Source organism: Heterocephalus glaber, unplaced genomic scaffold (assembly GCF_053883595.1).
Source record: "Heterocephalus glaber isolate CG9 unplaced genomic scaffold, H.glaber_assembly_v1.0 deba00001447, whole genome shotgun sequence".
NCBI classification, from domain to species: domain Eukaryota; kingdom Metazoa; phylum Chordata; class Mammalia; order Rodentia; family Bathyergidae; genus Heterocephalus; species Heterocephalus glaber.
Genome location: NW_028258299.1, coordinates 122,482 through 141,089, shown reverse-complemented (window position 1 = coordinate 141,089; position 18,608 = coordinate 122,482). Strand labels below are relative to the sequence as shown.

General features: G+C 57.2%; 2 protein-coding genes across 10 annotated transcripts; one reads left to right on the top strand and one right to left on the bottom strand.

Moving 5' to 3' along the window:
- Positions 1 to 5,049: 5,049 nt before the first annotated feature.
- Perm1 (PPARGC1 and ESRR induced regulator, muscle 1) lies at positions 5,050 to 10,295 on the top strand. Of its 2 annotated transcripts, XM_004863899.4 has the most exons (4): positions 5,050 to 5,176; positions 6,104 to 8,206; positions 8,770 to 8,895; positions 9,151 to 10,295. In XM_004863899.4, exons 2-4 carry the CDS (start codon positions 6,250 to 6,252, stop codon positions 9,267 to 9,269), a joined length of 2,202 nt encoding a protein of 733 aa, XP_004863956.2. In that variant the 5' UTR covers positions 5,050 to 5,176; positions 6,104 to 6,249; the 3' UTR covers positions 9,270 to 10,295. The 2 variants fall into 2 exon arrangements, with proteins under 2 accessions (XP_004863956.2, XP_087070628.1); XM_087214502.1 differs by having other exon boundaries at positions 8,770 to 10,295.
- Positions 10,270 to 18,313, bottom strand: Plekhn1 (pleckstrin homology domain containing N1). 8 transcript variants are annotated; one of them, XM_087214513.1, is made up of 15 exons: positions 17,817 to 18,082; positions 17,632 to 17,731; positions 14,941 to 15,087; positions 14,758 to 14,838; positions 14,602 to 14,674; positions 14,359 to 14,486; positions 14,151 to 14,285; positions 13,607 to 13,687; positions 12,921 to 12,996; positions 12,653 to 12,801; positions 12,094 to 12,240; positions 11,715 to 11,855; positions 11,337 to 11,564; positions 11,046 to 11,094; positions 10,270 to 10,958 (listed from the first exon to the last, which is right to left on the bottom strand). In XM_087214513.1, exons 1-15 carry the CDS (start codon positions 17,897 to 17,899, stop codon positions 10,855 to 10,857), a joined length of 1,722 nt encoding a protein of 573 aa, XP_087070639.1. In that variant the 5' UTR covers positions 17,900 to 18,082; the 3' UTR covers positions 10,270 to 10,854. The 8 variants fall into 8 exon arrangements, with proteins under 8 accessions (XP_087070639.1, XP_012920650.1, XP_021099241.1 ...); XM_013065196.3 differs by lacking the exon at positions 11,046 to 11,094 and having other exon boundaries at positions 17,817 to 18,313; XM_021243582.2 differs by lacking the exon at positions 11,046 to 11,094 and having other exon boundaries at positions 14,151 to 14,246.
- Positions 18,314 to 18,608: the final 295 nt, after the last annotated feature.

Below are 18,608 nucleotides of genomic sequence, written 5' to 3'. Positions count from 1 at the left end.
CTAAAAGACGAGAGACTGGGCCGGGGATTTAGCGCAGTGGTTCCGCCGCCAGATTCACAGGCACAAGGTCCCGAGTTCGATCCCCGATACCAAAAAATAAATGGGGGGGCTGGGGATTCAGCTCAGTGGTTTCACTTCCTGCTGCTCAAGCGCAAGGACCCGAGCTCGATCCCCGGTACCAAAAAAAAAAAAAAAAAGACAAGAGACTCACGGACTGGAACAGGAGGACTTTATTTCAGGTTTAAGGTGTACACGGGCTCAACGGACTCCTCCCAAAGGAAGAGCCTTCAACAAAGAGAAGCTCCAGCTTGTGTATATTTTGTCGAAGGAGGTGGTGTTTCTAGTGACGTAGCAAGTGAGTTTACTGGAACAAGACAAGGGCAGTTTCGTAACTTTGCCTCGAAAGAAGACACTGTCTTACGAGTCATGTGAGATCAGTGTCATGAACTGTATTTACAGGACATAGTTGTTAATTTTATCTGTACCAGAACAAGGAGTGACAGCTACGGGGGAGAGGGGTTGATGGGGGGCTGCCCGAGGCTGGGAAGGACTTGCTGTTCTCTAAGTCCTGCTTCATCACTATAATTTGGAGCACCCTTGAAATTATTATGCTTTGAAAAAAGCAGTCACAGATGGTCACGTAATGATGATTCCATTTACATGCACTGTCCAGAGTATGCTAATCAGTAGAAAACAGACCAGTGGTTCCCTGGAGCTGATAGAGGAGTGTGGAAAGAGCTTGTGGGCATGGGGTTTCTGTGGGAGGTGATGAAAATACTAAAATTGATTATGATGATAATTGTACAACTCTTTAACCACATTAGAAACCACTGAATTTAAGTGGGTGAATTGTATGATGTAGTTAATTCCCCCCCCGCAAAGCAACTAGAGAAAAAAAGACATGTTACACACAGAACATGAAAGATAGAGTAGAAACAGATTTATCATGGGGACAATGCAAGAGAGAAGACAGTGAAATAACATCTTTAAAGTACTAAAAGTGGTCAGGTGTGGCGCATACACCTGTAATCTCAACACTCTGGGAGGCTGAGGCAGGAGGATGACAAATACAAGTCCTGCCTGGGCAAGGTAGCAAGACCTTGTCTCAAAATGAAACAAAAGTTGGGCACGGTAGCACATGCCTGTAATCCCAGCACTTGAGAGACTTGGGCAGGAGGATCTCCGTGAGTGGAGGTCAGCCTGGGCTACACAGTGAGTTCAAGGCCAACCTGGAATATTAAACATAAAAAAAGTTGACTTAGTCCTCCAGAAATAGACCCACTGTACATATATGGCCAATTGATATTTGACAAAGTTGCAAAGACAGTTCAGTGGAGAAAGGAGAGTCTTTGAGCCAGAGGTTCAGGAACAATTGGGCATCCGTGGAAAAATGAATTAACCTGGATCTTTACCTCATACAAAGTTAGGCAAAAATATCTTAGAAGACCAAAAGAATAACGCATGAAAGGAAAGTGGACAAATTTGGCTTCATCAAAAGTAAGAACTACTGCTGGTGGCACATGCCTGTAGTCCCAGCTACACACGAGGACAAGACAGAGGGATCTCATCGCTTCTCAGCCTTTTGGCTAAGATCAAGTGAAGACAGAGGGATCACAAGTTCAAGTCCAGCCTGGGCAATCTTAGTGTGACACTCTTTCAAAGTAAAAATTATAAAAGGGCTTGAAGTAGTTCAGTGATAGAGTGATTCTAGGTTCAATTCCCAGTACTGACAAAAATAGATACAATAAATAAAAAGGGTTGGAGCTGTAGCTTAATGGTAGAGGGCTTGCCTAACATGCATGAGACCCTGGGTTCAGTCCCCAGTATCTGCCCCCACCCCAAACAAAAGTCTAATGTATTGTATGCTTTAAATATTTGTAGTTTATTCTGTGTTAATTCCATAAGACTATTTAAAAATAACAAGACAAAGCTAATGTGTGCACAGAACATTTAAGACTGCTTGGCTTGTAGTAACTGCTCCTTCAAAGGTAATTATCAATGAGAACTGACTGTCTCAAGGTCAAGTGCTTGCAAGGGGCTGCATGGCTTCAGGAAAGGGGGTGTGGTAGCACCCCAAGAAATCTTCACCCCAACCCTCTCTTGGGCAGAAGGGGCAGGACCGATCCCCCACCACCACCCTGAGGGGGGCTGGGCCCAGTGTGCCCTTGCGCCCTCTTGTGGCCCCAGGGACACAGCAGGCTGAGCTCCCCAGAGCCAAGGGGGTCGCTGTCCTGCACTCCTTCCATCCCCCTGCTCACCTACCGGCCTCTGCAGAGAGCTAAAGTGTCTGCCTACTTGCATTACCAAGGTGGCAGTTCCTCCTCCCTGGGTTGAGATGTGCCAGAGCCCTGCCCAGATCCCTGGCCCTACACCCCAGACTCATGAATGGAAGAGGCTTCCCTCTGAAGGCTCTTCAACTGCAGTGACAGCTTGCCTCAGGAGCCTTGTTCAATCCTAGTCATGCCTGTGGTCAGACCCTGCTCTCCCTCAATCCTGCTGCCCCCAGCTCCCCTGCCCACTGCTGGGAGCCACCTGGTATCCCCACAGGTTAGCCAGAGCAATTGTCCAAACGCCTGCATCAGGTCTCATCACCCCCAAGCCCAGTTCAAAGCCTTTTCCTCTCAGGACAGTCTGCGGGGTGCTCGCCTCTGGGCCCTTGTGTACAGCCCTGCATGTGTGTGCTCTCAAGCCGTGACTGGCCGACACTGTCTGCTGGGGTCCCTGAGGCCCATGTGAACAAAACTGGGCTGTGATCCTATCTGCCACCACCCCTGAAAACCGATACAGGTGGGTGCTGATCCAGTGTGAAAACCAAAACAATGAAGTTTTTTTTTTTTAAAGCAAGAATATCTGGCCAGTCCCGGCATGGTCGTGCACGCCTGCAATGCCAGCACTCGGGAGGCTGAGGCAGGAGGATTGCCATGAGTTCGAGGCTACCTTGGGCTACATAGTGAGTTCAACACTAGCCTGAACTACACAGAGAGACCTTGTCTCAAAAAAAGGGGGGGGCCGGGGATTTAGCTCAGAGGTTCTGCTGCCTGCCTTGCAAGCACAAGGTCCCGAGTTCGATCCCCAGTACCAAAAAAAAAAAAAAAAAATTGCAAAAAGAACCCCAAACCAAACCAAAAAAAATTAAAAAGACCATCTTCCCAGGTATGGTGGCATGTGTCTGTAATCTCAGCTACTTGGGGGCCAGAAGAGCACAAGCTGGAGACCAGCCTGGGCAAGACCCTGTCTAAAACTCTTAAAATTTTTGTTGAAAAACCTAAAGGGCTGGGAATGTACTTTGAAGAGGCTGTTTTTCTTCCAGTGAAGGTGTTTGCTGCCTTTGTCAAAGATAAGGTGTGCTTGGAGCTGTTTTTTGCATCTTCTGTTCTGTTCCATTGATTCTCTCTGGGCTCCACCTGTGGGCATTACTGCACTTGGAATCAAGCCCTTAATATATGGGTCTTTGGGAGATGCTTCATATTGAAGCCATACAATGGAATTGTCCAGCTCTATGCAGGGTGTTGTCTAACATCACTGCTCCCCTCCACCTCTTCTCCCTCCTCCCTTGGGAATGTACTTTGGACACACACACACACACACACACACACACACACACACGCTCCCACAAAGCAAGGTTTCTTCATGGCTTGAGGGCAGGCAAAGAGTTCTTTAAAAGGTCAGCAAAAAGTGCTAAGCATAAAGGAAATTGTTGATAAACCAGGTTAAAATGTGAAATTTCGGATCATCAAAAGGCATTGTTAATTCTGGCTGTGTAGCTCAGTGATGAGCGCTTGCAGAGCACCGCTGATGCCTGAGTTTAAACCCTCAATATCACACACACACACACACACACACACACACACACACACACAGAAAAAAGAAAGGAAGGAGCAGAATATATAACAAACTGCGAATCAACCAAACATCTGTGATGATTAAGCTTGTGAACTTGATTGGCTTGGGAGGTGCCTAGGGGTTTAGGGTGTGTCTCAGTGGATCACAGAGCCATGACCTTGGGGGTCTATGTCTGACCCCTGGCCTCTGGCCCCTGGCACCTTCCCCTCTGGCACTGGTTCCCTGCTCTGTTTCCCAGCTGCCACTAAGTTAGCATCTTCCTCCACCACGCCCCTATGCCATGTCTTTTCTGCTTGGAGCTGGCTGACCAGAGACTGAATCCTCTGAAACTGGGAGGATCCAAACAAACCATTTCCTCCTTTAAATTGTGAGTGTCAGGTATTTGGTCCCAGGAATGGGAAAGCTGACTAACATGGGGTAGAATGGTGGCAAAAATGCTGAAGAGACATCACAGGTGATGCATGTCCTGCTGGTACAGTGGCACATACCTATAATCCCAGCTACTGAAAAGGCTGAGACAAGAGGATCAAAAAGTTTAAGTTTGGGCCGGGGATTTAGCTCAGTGGTTTCGCCGCTTGCTGCGCAAGCGCAAGGACCTGAGTTCGATCCCCGGTACCAAAAAAAAAAGTTTAAGTTTAAGGCCAGCAACTTAGACCCTGTCCCCAAACAAAAAATAAAATAGGGATAGAGACAAAGCTCAATGAGAAGGCCCTGAGTTCAACACCCTCCTCCCAAAGGAAGGGTCCTCCTGGTTACCCGCTTAGATGGAAAAGTTTACAGAAACAGGGTGGGAGGTCCATCACAGATGTGCCGCCCACCAGCCTCTTCTGGAGGTGCCTGCTCAGAACCCCAGGCCTTTCCTGCCCTCTCTCTGGCCTGGGTCCAAACCCAGTGAGTGCCCCCACCTGGCCCCAGACCCCACTGACAGGGTCAGCAAGACCTGGGGGAGGCTCTGTAGCCCTGGCGTTCAGGCCAGGGAGGCAAGGCCCCAGTGGGTGGGGTGAGTGGAGGCTTCTTGCTGCTGGGGACAGCAGGGCTTGTGCAGTGCTAACCACTGGTTGCCATTCTCTGGTTGGAAGCTGATGTGACCTTGGCTAGTGCCAGCCTGGGCCAGGCTCCGTCCGCCCTGGGAAGGAGTCCCTCAAGTAGCTGGAGGCCCCTCAAATGCTATCTATTTGTGGCCTGGGCCCTGACGCTGGATCACATGTGAGCACAGGGGCTGGGTATTTTTGGCAGTGGGGGTGGAGCTTCCAGGGCCAGCCCAGCAGCATGCCGCTCTGGGACAGGCACTCAGATGCACTGCTCCACTGCTCTGCTGGGTGCCGAGACTCAGGTAGGACATGGTCAGCTTCTCTGTCCTGGCTAAGGGTCCGAAGGGCAGGCCACCCCCACAGAGGCCTCACTAGGGCAGAAAGGAGGGCGTGGGTCCGTGGGTAGGAAGCCATGGTGCTTTGGTCTCTGGGTATCTCCAGCTCAGGACTGTCCCAGCTAGAGTGACCTCCACCCCCTGGGTCTAGCAGTAGCTGACCAAGGGCCAGTGAGCAGCACCCATGGGGCAGAAGCTGAAGGCCCCCTCCAGCTCTGTCCACTTTGGTTCTCTGAGCTGGGGCAGAATGGGTCCTTGGGCAGCCAGGCAGGACTGGGATGGGTATGCAGACCTTGGGGATCACCAGGAGGGGCAGCTGGGGGTTCTGGGTCTGATCTCTGCTCCACAGCCTCAGACCCAGTCCCTTCCTGCTGAACCCTGAGCTGGCTCAGCCAGCACCAGTGTGACCTTGGTGAGCTCAGAGGAAAACTGTCCCAGCCAAGGCTGGTGAAAGGTCATCACCCTGAAGGCTGGGCACCTACTGGATACTGCAGCCACATTCTGTGGCCAGCTGTCTCCTAGGGCGCCCTGGGACAGGCCAGGTTGACCATCACCAAGGAACTGACCCCTGGTGGGTTGTCCTTGGTACAGACTATGCTGAGGGAGGTGGAGGAAGAGAGCCTTACCCACCTGACAGAAAATCTCAGGAGAGGTGAAGGAATGGCATTTCTGGGAACAAAAATTCAAACATGACAGATGTCATGTTTTTAGTGTACTTCACTAATGTAAAATGCTATTTGATTTTAGGACTGTGACAATGTGTATTGTAAAGTTGCCATTTGGAGCCGATTTGGAAATAGGGAAAGAGAGAGTTGGGGATTTTCTAATTCAGAAGAAAGTAGATTTGACAGAAGCACAGCCTGTCCTCTGGGACGCTGCTCTGCTTTCTTGCAGGTGGAGATGGAGAGCCAGGCGGGGGGTCCCCGCTAGTGCACACAGGACAGTGGCAGCATGCGCAGGCTTGTGCCTGGAGCCTGGACACCTGAAGATCCCATCCGGCCCCAAGTCCTGTCACCACTCCAGAGCCTCTGCTGGCTGTGATGGACAACTTCCAGTACAGTGTCCAGCTCAGTGACCAGGACTGGGCCGAGTTCTCGGCCACTGCTGATGAGTGTGGTCTCTTGCAGGCGGGCCTGGCTTCTGGGGACGAGCTCTTCTCCAGTGACATTGACCAAGGGGACAGCAGTGGTAGCAGCCCACCTGGGCCCCAACCTCTCCTCACTGGGCAGCTGGCTGCCCAGGGGAAGGGCTGGAAGGCCTGTGAGGAGGAGCACAGTGTGGCCACCTGGCAGCCGGCCAGCGGGTCTCAGTGGCAGCCTGTCCTGGCTCTGGGGGCCAGTCAGCAGGGGGCCGGCACGTCCGCACGGCCTGAAGCTCTGCTGTCCGTCAGCTCAGGCACCGCCCTTCCTGACCAGTGCTCCTCCTTTCCAGGGTCAGTAGATTCCAGTGGCGAGATGCAGAGGCTTCTGCAGGGCCCTTCCTCCAGCCCCTCTGGTGAGCCCCCCCCGAGTTCTAATCCCCCCAGCCACACTGCCATCCCTCAAAAGTCCCCCAACAGTTCTGACACCCCTCTGCGGAGCACTGACCGCAAGAAGAGGCGTCCAGCGGGGGCCAAGGGGGGCAGACACTCAGACACGCCAGGGCCTGCTGCGGCCCCAACAGGATCTCCAAAGCTCCCTGAGGCCAGGGCTGAGGAAAGCCTTGGTCTGGCTGGGGCCAGGGGCAAGGGGTTTGGGGCTGGGACAGCAAAGGCCATGGCAGGAGCCCAGCAGAACAAGCCTCAGCCAAACTCTGCAGGTGCTCTCTCCACATCTGTCCCCATAACTGAGCAAGGTACAGATCAGATCAGAATGACCCCCAGAGCTGAGTTACACAGGGCTTCTCGACCTGTCCAGGAGGCTCATCCAGATGCTTCCATGGCCGAGCCAGATGAAGCTCTGTCTATGCCCTCTTCCAAGCCCCAACCTGATGTGGCCCTGTCTACACCTGACTCCACACCTGGACTGCATGTGGACCTGCTTAAAGCAGGCCCAATGGCCAAGCCAAAGGTAGATTCACCTCTGCCTGTCTCAGTGGCTGTGCCCAGTAGGGCTTTGCCTCATTCTGCTTCCAAGACTGAGCCTGCTGTAGCAGCATCTACACCTGTCCCTGGGACTGAGGCTGCAGCGCCCTCCCAGCATCCTGTTCTCCAGACTAGGGCTGGTCTGATAGAGACACAAACGACCGTGCCTCCAAGAGGGCATCAAGAGAAGCCTGGAGGGGCTCCTGGACATGCTTTGGGGGAGCCTCCCCTGGGCCCTGCCCAAGCCCCCAAGAAGAAGAAAGTACGATTCTCCATGGCTGTGCCCAGCCCTGAAGAACCAGGATCGAAAGAGGCTACAGGTCCACCTTCATCAGCCTCTGCCTGGCCCTCAACCCCAGGGATGGCAGTGAGGGGCCGCGAGGGGTCTGCAACCTGGGACGCAGTGGTGGTCGGACCCCGGCCCCCCCAGCCTCGGATCCTCAAGCACCTGCCACCCCCTGCTCCCTCTGCTTCCGCAGGTACTGGGCCTGGGAGCTGCTTTGCAGTGACGCTCCCTGAGGCCTATGAGTTCTTCTTTTGTGATACCATTGAGGAGGAGGAAGAGGAGGAGGAAGATGCCAGTGAGGAGGCAGTAGCGAGCCAGGCACTGGGTGATGTCCAGTGGCCGGACATATGTGAATTCTTCTTCCAGGACTGCCACACCCAGAGGCTGGGGCACCAGGGGAGCTGCTCCCCCACTCCGCCTCCAGGAGCTGACGCTGCAGCAGCTGTGCCCCCTGGAAACCCAGTGCCCTTCTCTATCCCTGAGGCCTACGAACACTTCCTCGGGGAGGACAGGTGTGGGGGTGAGGTTCTCCCCACTCCCCTTCTCCAGCTGCAGACTTCAGAGCCCCCCAGGAACATAGGGACAAGGACTCCGCCTGAGCCTGGCCCAGCCAGAGCAGAGCAGCTCAGCCTGGCAGCCAAGCAGGCAGGTATGTGGTGCTCAGGCTCTCGGCCCATCCAGGCTCGGAGAACACACTGTTCAGGGAGCTAGGCCAGGAGGGATGTGGGGAGCGCAGGGAAGATCCTAGGGCCCTGGCCAGTGGGGGGGCGCTCGGGGACCTCCTGAGAGAGAAAGGTAAGCTCCAGTTGTCCCAGGACACAGCTCACACATGGTAGCCCAGGCCAGACCCGGGAACCAGCGGGGCCCTGCTGCCTTCAGGGCTGGGGGTGGGAGCAGGCACCTGACTTCTTCTCTGGGAGGTATGTTGCAGACCAGGAAATGGCAACACTGCAAACCATCCTGATTCAAGTCTGAGACATGCTACCCAGGGCCTCTAGGAAGACATCACAAGGGTCACAGGACAGGCCTGTCCTGGGTGGGTGTGTCCTAGGGCAGACGTGTTTAGGGCAGGTATGTCCAGGAAGGCATGGCCAGGGCAGATGTGTCCCAGGACAGATGTGTCCTAAGGCAAACGTGTCCAGGTCGGCATGTCTCAGGACAGAGGTGCTTCACAGTGAACAGCTGACTTAAGGGTGACCTTCTTTTTCCAAGGAGAGCTCCGGCGTCCCCGTGCCTCACTTACTTTTAGTCAGAATGACATGTGCCTGGTGTTTGTAGCCCTTGCCACATGGGCTGTAAGAACCTCAGATCTACAAACCCCGGATGCTTGGAAAACAGGTTTGGAGGCCACAGGGCAGAGGGGGCTGGTGCCCACAAGCCAGGCCACGGGGCCACAATGCCCAGCCTTACCTGCTGGGCGGGTAGGGAGGGGGTGCATGGGGAGGCACAGGTTTCTCCCAAACTCTTACCTCCCCCGTTGCTGGCCCACATCCAGCCCACTGCCCTTGCCCGCTGGCTGTCCTGCCCTTTGAGGACTAGATCAGTCATGTGGGCTGGAGCTGGCGCCCAGGAGACCTTGTGCTTCCCTTGCAGTCTTGCTGGCCAATATTGGCACCATTTCCGCTATCCGCTACTTCCGCCGGGAGGTGAGGCGAGGGCGAAGCTCCAGCCCCAGCCCCAGCCCCAGCCCCAGCCCCAGCTACAGCTCCTAGGTCCAGGCCTGGTCTAGGAAGACTCAAGATAAGGAGATGGACAGAGATGTCCAGGATGAGCTGTTGCCTCCTCCGCAGCCTGAGACCCAGGACATCTACAGCACGCAGGAGGGAACCAGTGTCCTTGGTGCTGTGGACCCCACATGAGGGGCCAGCCAGGGGCCAAGGTCAAGGCCACTACCCACACCTGAAGGGAGAGGAGACTTTAATTCTGGGTGGGTAGAGGATGAGCAGGGAGCTAGTTAATAGGTAGCGAATAAACACAGGGCACCCAGTTAAATTTGGACTTCAGATGTAATACTCGAGACATACTTTACTAAGTAACTCCTTGTTTATCTGAAATCTAACTTAACTGGGGATCCTCCGTTTCATCTGGTCATATAGGTCAGTGGAGTGTGTTGCAGGAAAGGACCCTGGAATTAGGAGTGTCAGAGAGCGGCAGCTGCACAGGTCTGGTGGGGCTGGGATGGGCATGCTAGGTGGCATCCAAGGTGGTGGGAGTGGTTTTCCAGGGATTACGCCTTGTGCATAACAGGCTGGGCTGGCAGGGGCCTCACAGGCCCCTCTGCACCCCGAGGCCCAAGGTCTGTGGCCAGCTGGAGTGGATGAGCAGGTGCCTGGAGGAGATCCTGCAGTCTCTACAGGGTGGGGCAGTGGCCAGGGTCTGGGCTCTTCTAGGGAGCCCTACTCAAGGGTACAGAGAACTTGGTGGCCTCAGATGAAAGGACTGGGCTCTTACAATGGTTCCAGGAGTCAGAGATGGGTGGAGAGGTAGGTGAAAGACCCAAGGTGGAAGAGCAGTGAGAGGAGGGGCTGGGCATTCAGCTCAGTGGTTTGGCTGCCTGCCTCGCAAGGGCAAAGTCCCGAGTTCGATCCCCGCTACCAAAAAGAAAAGAAGAAAGAAAGAGCGGTGGGCAGATGCCGGAGGCAGAACACAGGGTCCCCAGGATGGTGGGAACCCCCTGCTACTCAGCAAGAACATAAAGACACAGAACCAATAAAAACTCCCCTTTCTTGTTTATGGCACCAGTGTCTCTAACCAGCCCTTCCCTACACATCCAGCAGTGCAGGGCTCTCTCACCATCCTTGCCATATACTCATACTCTCAAACCTCTGCACGTAACAGCTCATACCTGGCTGGCCTCTGACCCGTCTGCCCTCACATACTCTGACCCCGACAGGTTTGCTCAGCCCTCTGCCCTTCATAACCGCACTGCTCCCACTCCAGCCATCATTCTCATCAGGTCCCCTCCTCCATTTGGGGAGGCTACTGTGGCTCTCCAGGACCTCCCCGGTGTCCTTCCCTGGGCCGTGGCCAGCCACATTGACCAGGGTGTCCCCAGGGATGAGGCACCTCCTCCTGGCTGCCACAGCTGCTGGTGAAGCTGGGGAGCCAGGGCCGGCGGCGGGGCGGGGTGGGGGGCTTCTCTGCCATCAGGGTTTGGAGGCACCCGTGGCCTGCTCGGGTTAGACCCTGACTGCAGAGCTGATGTGGGGCAGCAGGGTACTGGGGGCACTGCGGATCCCCTGGCAGGGCTGGCACTGGCAGGCTGGGGTTCTGAGAGGCAGCCCTGCTAAGGGGCCATCAGATCCACTGGATGAACCCTGCCTCTGCCTCAGGCCTCCTAAACGGTGGCCACTTCTGGTTGGAGGGAGATGAAGTCTTGTTCCAGGTGGGGGATTCGCCATCTGGTGGGGGGTGGGGAGAGAAGTGTTGGCTTGCAGAGAGCCAACTCCCTGTCGCTCATCCCAGAAGGAAGCCGGACCCTCACTCACCTGGGGGAGGTGGCAAGGGGCTGGATGAACCTTCTCTGGTAAGGGAGACCTGCGAACCCCAAACCACAAGTCTGGCAACTGGGGAGTTCAGATGGCAAACCTGCCAGACCCTCCTGCTTTGCCCCGGGCCTGCTTTCTTTCCTCCCGAGGCCCTGCCTGTCCTGCAGACCTCAGTCCCTGTCCCTGATCTCTGCCTGTCCCGTACTCTCCTGCTCTTCTCCTTCCCCTTCAGACTCCTAGGAGCCCCACACTCCCACAGTGCACCCCTTCATCCAAGGGACTGGAACTCACCAGCGGAGGGGAGTCTGAGGGCTGAGGCCCCCGGCCCTTGACGGAGCCTTGGTACCTCCGAGAGGCTCGGGATGGCAAGGCTGCCTTCTTGGAGAACAAGTGGGGATCTGCAGGGCCAGGGCAGCTGGAGAGTCTGGAGCTGGGGTCGGAGACAGGCACGGACACAGGAACCGGGGGGAACGGGCTTGAAAGCTCAGGTCCAGGCGAGCTCTGCATTGCACTGAGGAACTGTCGGGAAAGCGGTTAATCTGAGGCCCTGGGCTGGGCCCATGGTGGAGCCCAGGGACCCCTGGCCCAGAAACTCCTTGGTCTCCAATCAGTCTGAGAAGAACTCAGGCCGTCGGCACCTACAGCCCTGTGGCCCAGCACAGGACTGACCTCATCCCAGCCGCGGACATCAGTGATCTTGTGGTGGGAGGTGGCGGGTGGGGTATAGGGATCAGCATAGAGCGGGGAGTGTGGAGCTGCTAGAGAGTGTTCTGGGGCTTCTGGGCCACCCTCCAGCTTTGGCCTGCCCACCTGGAGGGGAGAGAAGGAAGAGAGAGTCTTCAAGGCAGAAGAAGCTGGAGTCTCCCGTCCTCTAAGCAGAGGCCCATGGGGGCTCCAGGACCACCTAAGCAAGTGATGGTGAACCCTTTAGAGCTTTCAATGATGCAAAAGGCCCTCTGTGGGATGCGCGCCATGGGTTCACCACCACTGACCTGGGATGAGGGACAGAGCCAGGGAGGTGGAGGGGGGTAGAGCGGCCGGAGCCTACCTGGGCCAAGTCCAGGTGCAGGGGCGGTGGTGCTGATGCGCCAGGTGCCTCCCTTTGGGCCTTGCCCCTGGGTGACCGGCTGCTGCCACCACGTCTCAGCTCTGCCCTCCGTTGCCCAACGCTGGCACAGTCAGGGTTGGCCCGATCCTGAGGAGACCAAGAACCTTCCAGAGAATTCCCTGCCTTCCCCATTCTCTGAGGCTGCCCAGAGTTGCCTCCAGGATGAGCCCCCTTTTTGAGGAGTCAGGGCCCAGCCTTGGGATGGGGAACAATGGGACCCAGGCCCCAGTACACGGGGCCTCCTCGGCCACTCACAGGTGCAGGCCAGTCCACAGTGGATGGCACGCGGGACTCAGGGGGGAGTGGCTGGTGCGGGCAGAGCATAGTGCCGGGCACCCTGAGTCCCAGCTGGTCCATCCATCTGAGGAGAGTGAACCTTGGCTGCCACCCACAAGCTGGGCAGCCAGAGGTGAGTGGGTAACTGATCCATCTCCTCAACCCATGCCCGGCCCCAGCCTCTGATCCCAGGACTTGAGTTGTGGGGCCCTCAGACCCTCACCCGTGTGGGCTCCTGCAGCCCTGGGGGGCTCTCGAGGCTGGGCAGCAAGGGCACCCCATCTCTGCGGGAGACAGTCCGAAGGCATAGCAGCCAGTGGCTGTAGTCTTCGTAGCTGGCACATACCACGCGGATGGTGTTGATGAGGCGGCCTGGCACACAGAGACACGAGGTAGGGGCCTGGCAGGATGGGGTGTAACCCACAGAGCCCCAGTAAGGTGCTGAGGCATCCACTAGGCCCAGCCAGGCAAAGGGGCAGAGCCCAGGGCACCTTCTATCAGGAAGGAGCGGATCTGTTTCTCCTCCTCCTCCAGGTTGATGTGGATGGCACTGAGTGGTAGCTCCCCCTGTGGGTACAACAAGTGAGGACAGTCCCAGCGTGGGGCAACCCCAGCTCCAGCCTGGCCCTGCCCCTTTGTCTTCTCTGGCCATCAGGAGGCCAGGCAGTCCCCTCTGTCCCGGGAACAGCCTTACTTGGTCTCTGGGTGGCTGGCACCAGCCCATGGCAGATGCAGGAAGACACTTGTGGGCCCGGCCCTGGTGGCAAAGCCCATGTGTGCTTTTCAGAGGCTGTGATTGCACACAGGACACTCTTGGCCCAGAGAACACAGGTTCATGCATGTGCATGCACATGCCCCTGGGCATGGGAGAGCTGCTCAGAGGCACGGGGCACACGTACCCAGGAGGCAAGGAGGGCTCCCAGAGCAGCTGTACCCACAGCACCCAGCCAGGGTGATGGTCTGGTTGGTGGCTGAGGGCCCTCTAGGGTGAGATGGTAGGTCGGGCCAGGGACCCCTCCAGGTCAGAGCTGAGACCAGACTGACCAGGGCAAGGGGGACGGGTGGGTGGGGCCGTGGGCTCTGTCCCAACAGGTCCTGAAACACAGGTTCCTCCTGAGCTGCTGCCCCCCCACCCCACTGCTTCCCTGGGCGGCCAGGGTGGAGGAGGCCCAGCCACCTTAAAGCTGAGCCCACTTGGCTCCTCAGAGAAGATGGCCAGGGACTCCGGGTACAGCACCAAGAGCCGATCCCACTGCTCCTGTGAAAGTCAGAGGACAGAGTGGGCTGGGGCACCCGGGCCCGGCCCTACCCCACTCCCGCACGCCACCTTCTCTTCTCTACATGTTTACTGGGCCATTTTAGGTACCCAATACGGGTACATTCCTCACTGGGATCCTGCACCTGTACGTGACGTCTCTTGGCTCTTATTTCCCCTTCCCCGGCTCTCCCTTCACCCCTCCACCCCTCCTTATTTACGGAGACTTTGTTTCCGTTGTTCCCTTTTCTCATATTTTTTCTTTTCCCTTCTTTCCTTTCCCTGGCTCTCCCACTTCCCTAGTCCTTTAGAGCTTTTCTTCCTATTTCCCAATATCAGGTATGCATTTTGATCCTCATTTACAGTTTTAGTTTTTCACACCAGAGGAACTGTTCAGCATTTACACACGTCTGTCCTACCCATTTCCCTTAGGAGTACGGCCGCAACGTGCATTCCTCACACCCACCTTGGAGGGCAGGTGCTGCAGTTTGACCCTTGAGGCACAGATGGCACCACCCAGTGGTTCTCGCCCTGATGCCCTCTGCAGTCGGCTCAGGCGGCCCTGGGGAGCCATCCAGGGAAGCTCGTTGCCCAGGGGTCCCTGAGGAACAAGAGGTCAGGGCAGCCAGGGAGGACCAGGATGGGGCAGGGATCTGGAGGCTCTTGGCACTGACCTGCGGGGGTGCTGTGTGGCAGTGCTGCAGTCCCCCCACCAGGGCCATCTGCTTCTCCAGGTGGTAGAGCCAGCTGCTGAGCTCAGCCTCGGTGGGGCAGAGAACGAGGATGGGGGCAGGCAGTGGGCCTGGGGCAAAAGAGAGAGCAGGCTGGGGGTGAGTCCAAGGAAGCCAACAGGGAGGCCCCTCTCAGAGGGCTGCGTGCAGACCTGGGGCCTGGATACGGAAGCACCTGCTGCACACCTGTGATCTGGAAGCCATGCTCTCTGGACCCCTCCAGTGGGCAGATGCTCAGGTCTGACAGTGGCAACAGCCCCTGCCAAAGCACAAGACAGGAAGGGCTGTGGAGTCCCAGGGACACAGCCAGCCTTCCCTCTGTGGACACTCCCCAACACACACCTGGAATGTGAGGCCGTCGGAGCCATGGGCCTGGAAGTAGAGGTGGGAGGGGAACAACTCCAGGAAACAGTCACTGACATCCTGTGGAAAAAGGGCTGCAGTCTGGGGTTCTGGGGTGCAGCCTGGGATGGCAGGAGGCTGGTCCTCCAAGCCTGTCACCTGGCCTGGATCCCCGGCTCCCACCTGGCTGTGCTGGAACCGCAGCTGCACCTTGGCGTAGTGCATGACCTTGCCCAGGTTCCTCACTGGTACCCGCCGACGCCCTTTCTTGAAGACACTCAGGAATGGCTGCTCTAGGCCTTCTGGCCGTCTCTCCGGGCCGGGGATGTCCTGGGGGAGTGGGACTCAGGGGAGGGGCCGATGGGGCCAGCAGCCTCAGTCAACACACACACAGGGCTGGTCTCTCCATGCACAGCCACAGGATGCAAGCATCAAGAGCACACACAGGCACAGGCCCTAGCACACCTACAGCCTTTTTCCCAGGGGAACACCTGTGGGCACATGTAGCTCCCCCACATTAGAGCTGCCCGGTCTAGTGGCAGACAGTGAGGCTGGGACTCAGTGGAGGCCACCCTTAGCTCCATCACCTCCTATGCTCTGCAGCCTTTTAGTTACTAACCTCACCAGATCTGGAGGAGCCTGGGGTGCTAGGCGGGGATAATGCTCAATACCTGGTTCTACAACAAACCAAAATGATGCAGAAATCAGAAAAGCAAAGGCCCTGATCTGTAACCTCTGCCAGCTTCTTTGGTGTACGTATTCTCATCACACTGAGCTACCAACATGTCATCCACGAACCCGGGGCCAGAAAAGCTGTCAGCCAGCTCTCCACAGCCCGTGCCAGCCACTCTGCTCCAGGCGGGCACTGCACCTGCCTTCACCCTGTTCACAGCAGAAGCCAAGGTCCTGCCGGGGCCGGGGAGGTCTCCAGGACCAGCCTTTCACCCACTTCTCTCCCCTTCTCTTCCCTCTGAATCAGGGACATGCTTGTCTCAGGACCTTCGCTCTTGCTCTTCCTTCTGCTGGGACCCTCAGTCTTAACTCCACTCCGCCCCTCGGGGCCTAGCCCAGATCTCCCCCATCTCTTCAGCACAGGCTCACTTGCTGTCTCTCTCAGTTGTTTGTCTCTCCCATGGGAATGGGGACAAATTGTTTGCTTCTTTGTTTCTTGCTCTGTCCCAGAGCCTAGGACAGGGCCTGGGATGTTCTGGGGATGGTGGGTAGCGCATGTTTGCTGAGGAGGGAAGGAGGGGCACCCTCCACGCATTTAGCCAACTCGGGCTCAGAGTCCTCCGTAAATGAGGGGTTTGAGGTCAGATTAGGGGACAGATAGGGGATGGGTGATAATGGGCTACACAAGGCTAAGTGGGGCAGGGTCACAGTGCCTCTGGGGGATGCCAAGGGCCACCTGCATGGGCTGTGTCCTGGCCAAGCTGAGCCACCTCTTGGGTAAGTCCAGGAATGTGAACAGACAAACACACAGCTGCCTGGCCTCCCTGCCTCCGGGTGAGGCCTCCTGCATCCACACCCAGTGTGGGAACTGACTCTGGGATGGCAGCTGTGAAAAATAGGCCACGAGGGCTGGGGATTTAGCTCAGTGGAGCCGCCACCTGCATCGCAAGCACAAGGTCCAGAGTTCGATCCCCGGTACCAAAAAAAAAAATGCCATGAATCAGGAAGGGCTATGCAGTTGGTCCTGCAGCCCAGGCTCAGCCCTGGGGCCCTGGTGAGGACTCAACTTGGAGATGTGCCAAGGCCAAGTCATTGCAGAGGTCCACAATCCACTACAGAGCTCAGGTGAAGGGCCCAGGGGAATGGCTCTACGCCTGGCCTCAGCAACCCCCCACCCACCCCGACCCCTGTGCCTCACTGAGCCCTGTCCCTTCTCCAGCTACTGTGTCTGGATGTCTGGGGAAAGGAGGAGCACTCGGGCCACCATGCCTCCGGGGACTTCCCCAGGGTCCTATTGCAGGAATGGGGCCCAAGCAGTCAGCGGCAGCATCTGAGATGGGGCCACCGGGAGGGACCCAACTGGGCCAGGCCAGCTACCCTCTTCCACCCACTTCTCTGAGGCAGCATGGTTTATGCGGCTGCCACTTGCCTATGGGGAGCCCTGGGACCTCAGAGAATGGAGGAGGGGATAGCACAGGTGTCCCAGCCTGGAGGAAACAGGCAGGAGAGGTGGGCTTTGAAGTCCATGCCAGCTGCCCCCAGGAGTGCAGGGTGAGAGCTCTGCCTGAGCTCCTGGCCCAGAGTCACATATGTTCTCCCTGTGTTCCTGGAGCCTGGGGTGCAGCAGAGCCCACCCGCCCTGGCCAGTATGGTTCCTCAGGAGAGGGCTGCAGTGGTCAGGGGGCTCCTGTCAGACCTCTCAGCCCAATGCCAGCATGTTGGGAAAAGGGCTGGGTCTCTCCCCCAGCTGGCCCTCAGTCCCAGGGGGGCTGGAGGTGGACAGGGCCTTGGGGCTGCTTCCTTGTTGTGTGGGGGACATGGTGGTGGCCACTGTAGAGGGCTGCTTTTTCTGATACCGACAGCAGCCGCCTGCAGGATACCCCAGGAAGACACTGAGGCTTGGCGTGGCTAACAGCCTGGCTCCCAACTGGGAGGCCCCACCCTGCCACCTGTGGAGCTGCTCGTGGCTGACTCAGTGCCTCTCAGTTTCGATCTCACCCAGACTTTCGGTAGATGAGCTCCGGGGTGTGGCAGTGTCCACTTCCTCACCTCACTTTGGATCTGAGTCCCGTCACCCCCGCCCAGGAGGACATGATGCACACACTGTCACACACACAGTCAGCCTAAGAGCCACAGCCACTCAGACCCCAAGCTCAGCCACACCGAGGCCGACACTCCAGAGGGCCACGCCCCTCTGCTCACCGTGCCAGGGATGTAGTAGAAGATCCTGTCAGCCGCTGCGTCCCCATCGGAGCCAGCCTCCACATCAAACAAGCCAGCCAGCTTCCTGGAGTTGTCTCCTCTGAGGACAAGGGAAAGGGGCTCATGGCACGGCGCTGAAACAGGTTGAGCCCCTGTGTCCGGATGGCTGAGGCCACGCCTCTCACCTCTTTCCCTTTAGTGAGGGCTTTCTGGAGAAGGACGCCCGGAGCCTCCTGGGGGCCTGGGGGACACACTGGCTGTTCCCCATGGGTGGCTGTGGCTGGCCCAGGCTGAGCTGCTTGCCGGTTTTGGGTCCTGCAGGACGCTCTTGCTCCCGCCTCCCCACGGCAGGCGGGGCTGTGGATGTTCTGCCCCAACCAGGGGCTGGGCAGGGAGGGGCCTTTTGGGGGAGGATTGGCCTGCTGGAGCCCAGACTTCCAGGGATGGCCTCTTTCCACACAGGGGCTGGCAGAGGTTGGGGCAGGAGGGAGAGGACATCTTCTCTGATGGGGACAACAGCCTCCACCTCAGCCTCGGGCCTAGACAGGAGGGGCCACTGGGCTCGGTCTGTGAGCCTGCTGCCTGTATCCAGGCCAGGAGTACCTGGGCACTGGAACTTGGTGAACCCAGGAACCCCTCCCCCTGAGTACACATCCTGTTTCCATAATTCCAGTTGGTCTCTGAGTCACCAGTGGTAGGGATGTGTCTACGACGCTCAGCTGCCATGGCATGGGGAAGGGGAAGCCAAGACCTTCCCCTAGCTCCTCTTAGCTGGGGTCAGTCCTCACCCAAGGATGAAGTCAGGGTCCCTAAGGCTTCACCAAATACAGGAAGGTGGCCACAGGCTTCCCAGGTGCCTAGCGTAGTGTTGGTGAGGTGGGGAGCTTGTATCCACTTGCACTCCCAACTCCAGAAGCTGGAGTGTGACAGGAGCCTCTGAGGACCAGGACAGCAGCCAACTGTGGCGGTCACAGGGA

Coding starts and splice junctions, on each gene's coding strand:
- Perm1 (XM_087214502.1), top strand. CDS start 6,250: ATGGACAACTTCCAGTACAGTGTCCAGCTCAGTGACCAGGACTGGGCC. Junction 8,207..8,769: donor CCTGGCAGCCAAGCAGGCAG/GTATGTGGTGCT, acceptor TCTTTTTCCAAG/GAGAGCTCCGGCGTCCCCGT.
- Plekhn1 (XM_013065195.3), bottom strand. CDS start 17,899: ATGGGGAACAGCCAGTGTGTCCCCCAGGCCCCCAGGAGGCTCCGGGCG. Junction 15,088..17,631: donor TCTACTACATCCCTGGCACG/GTGAGCAGAGGG, acceptor CCACTCCCCCAG/GACATCCCCGGCCCGGAGAG. Junction 13,688..14,150: donor TGCAGCACCTGCCCTCCAAG/GTGGGTGTGAGG, acceptor TGACTTTCACAG/GAGCAGTGGGATCGGCTCTT.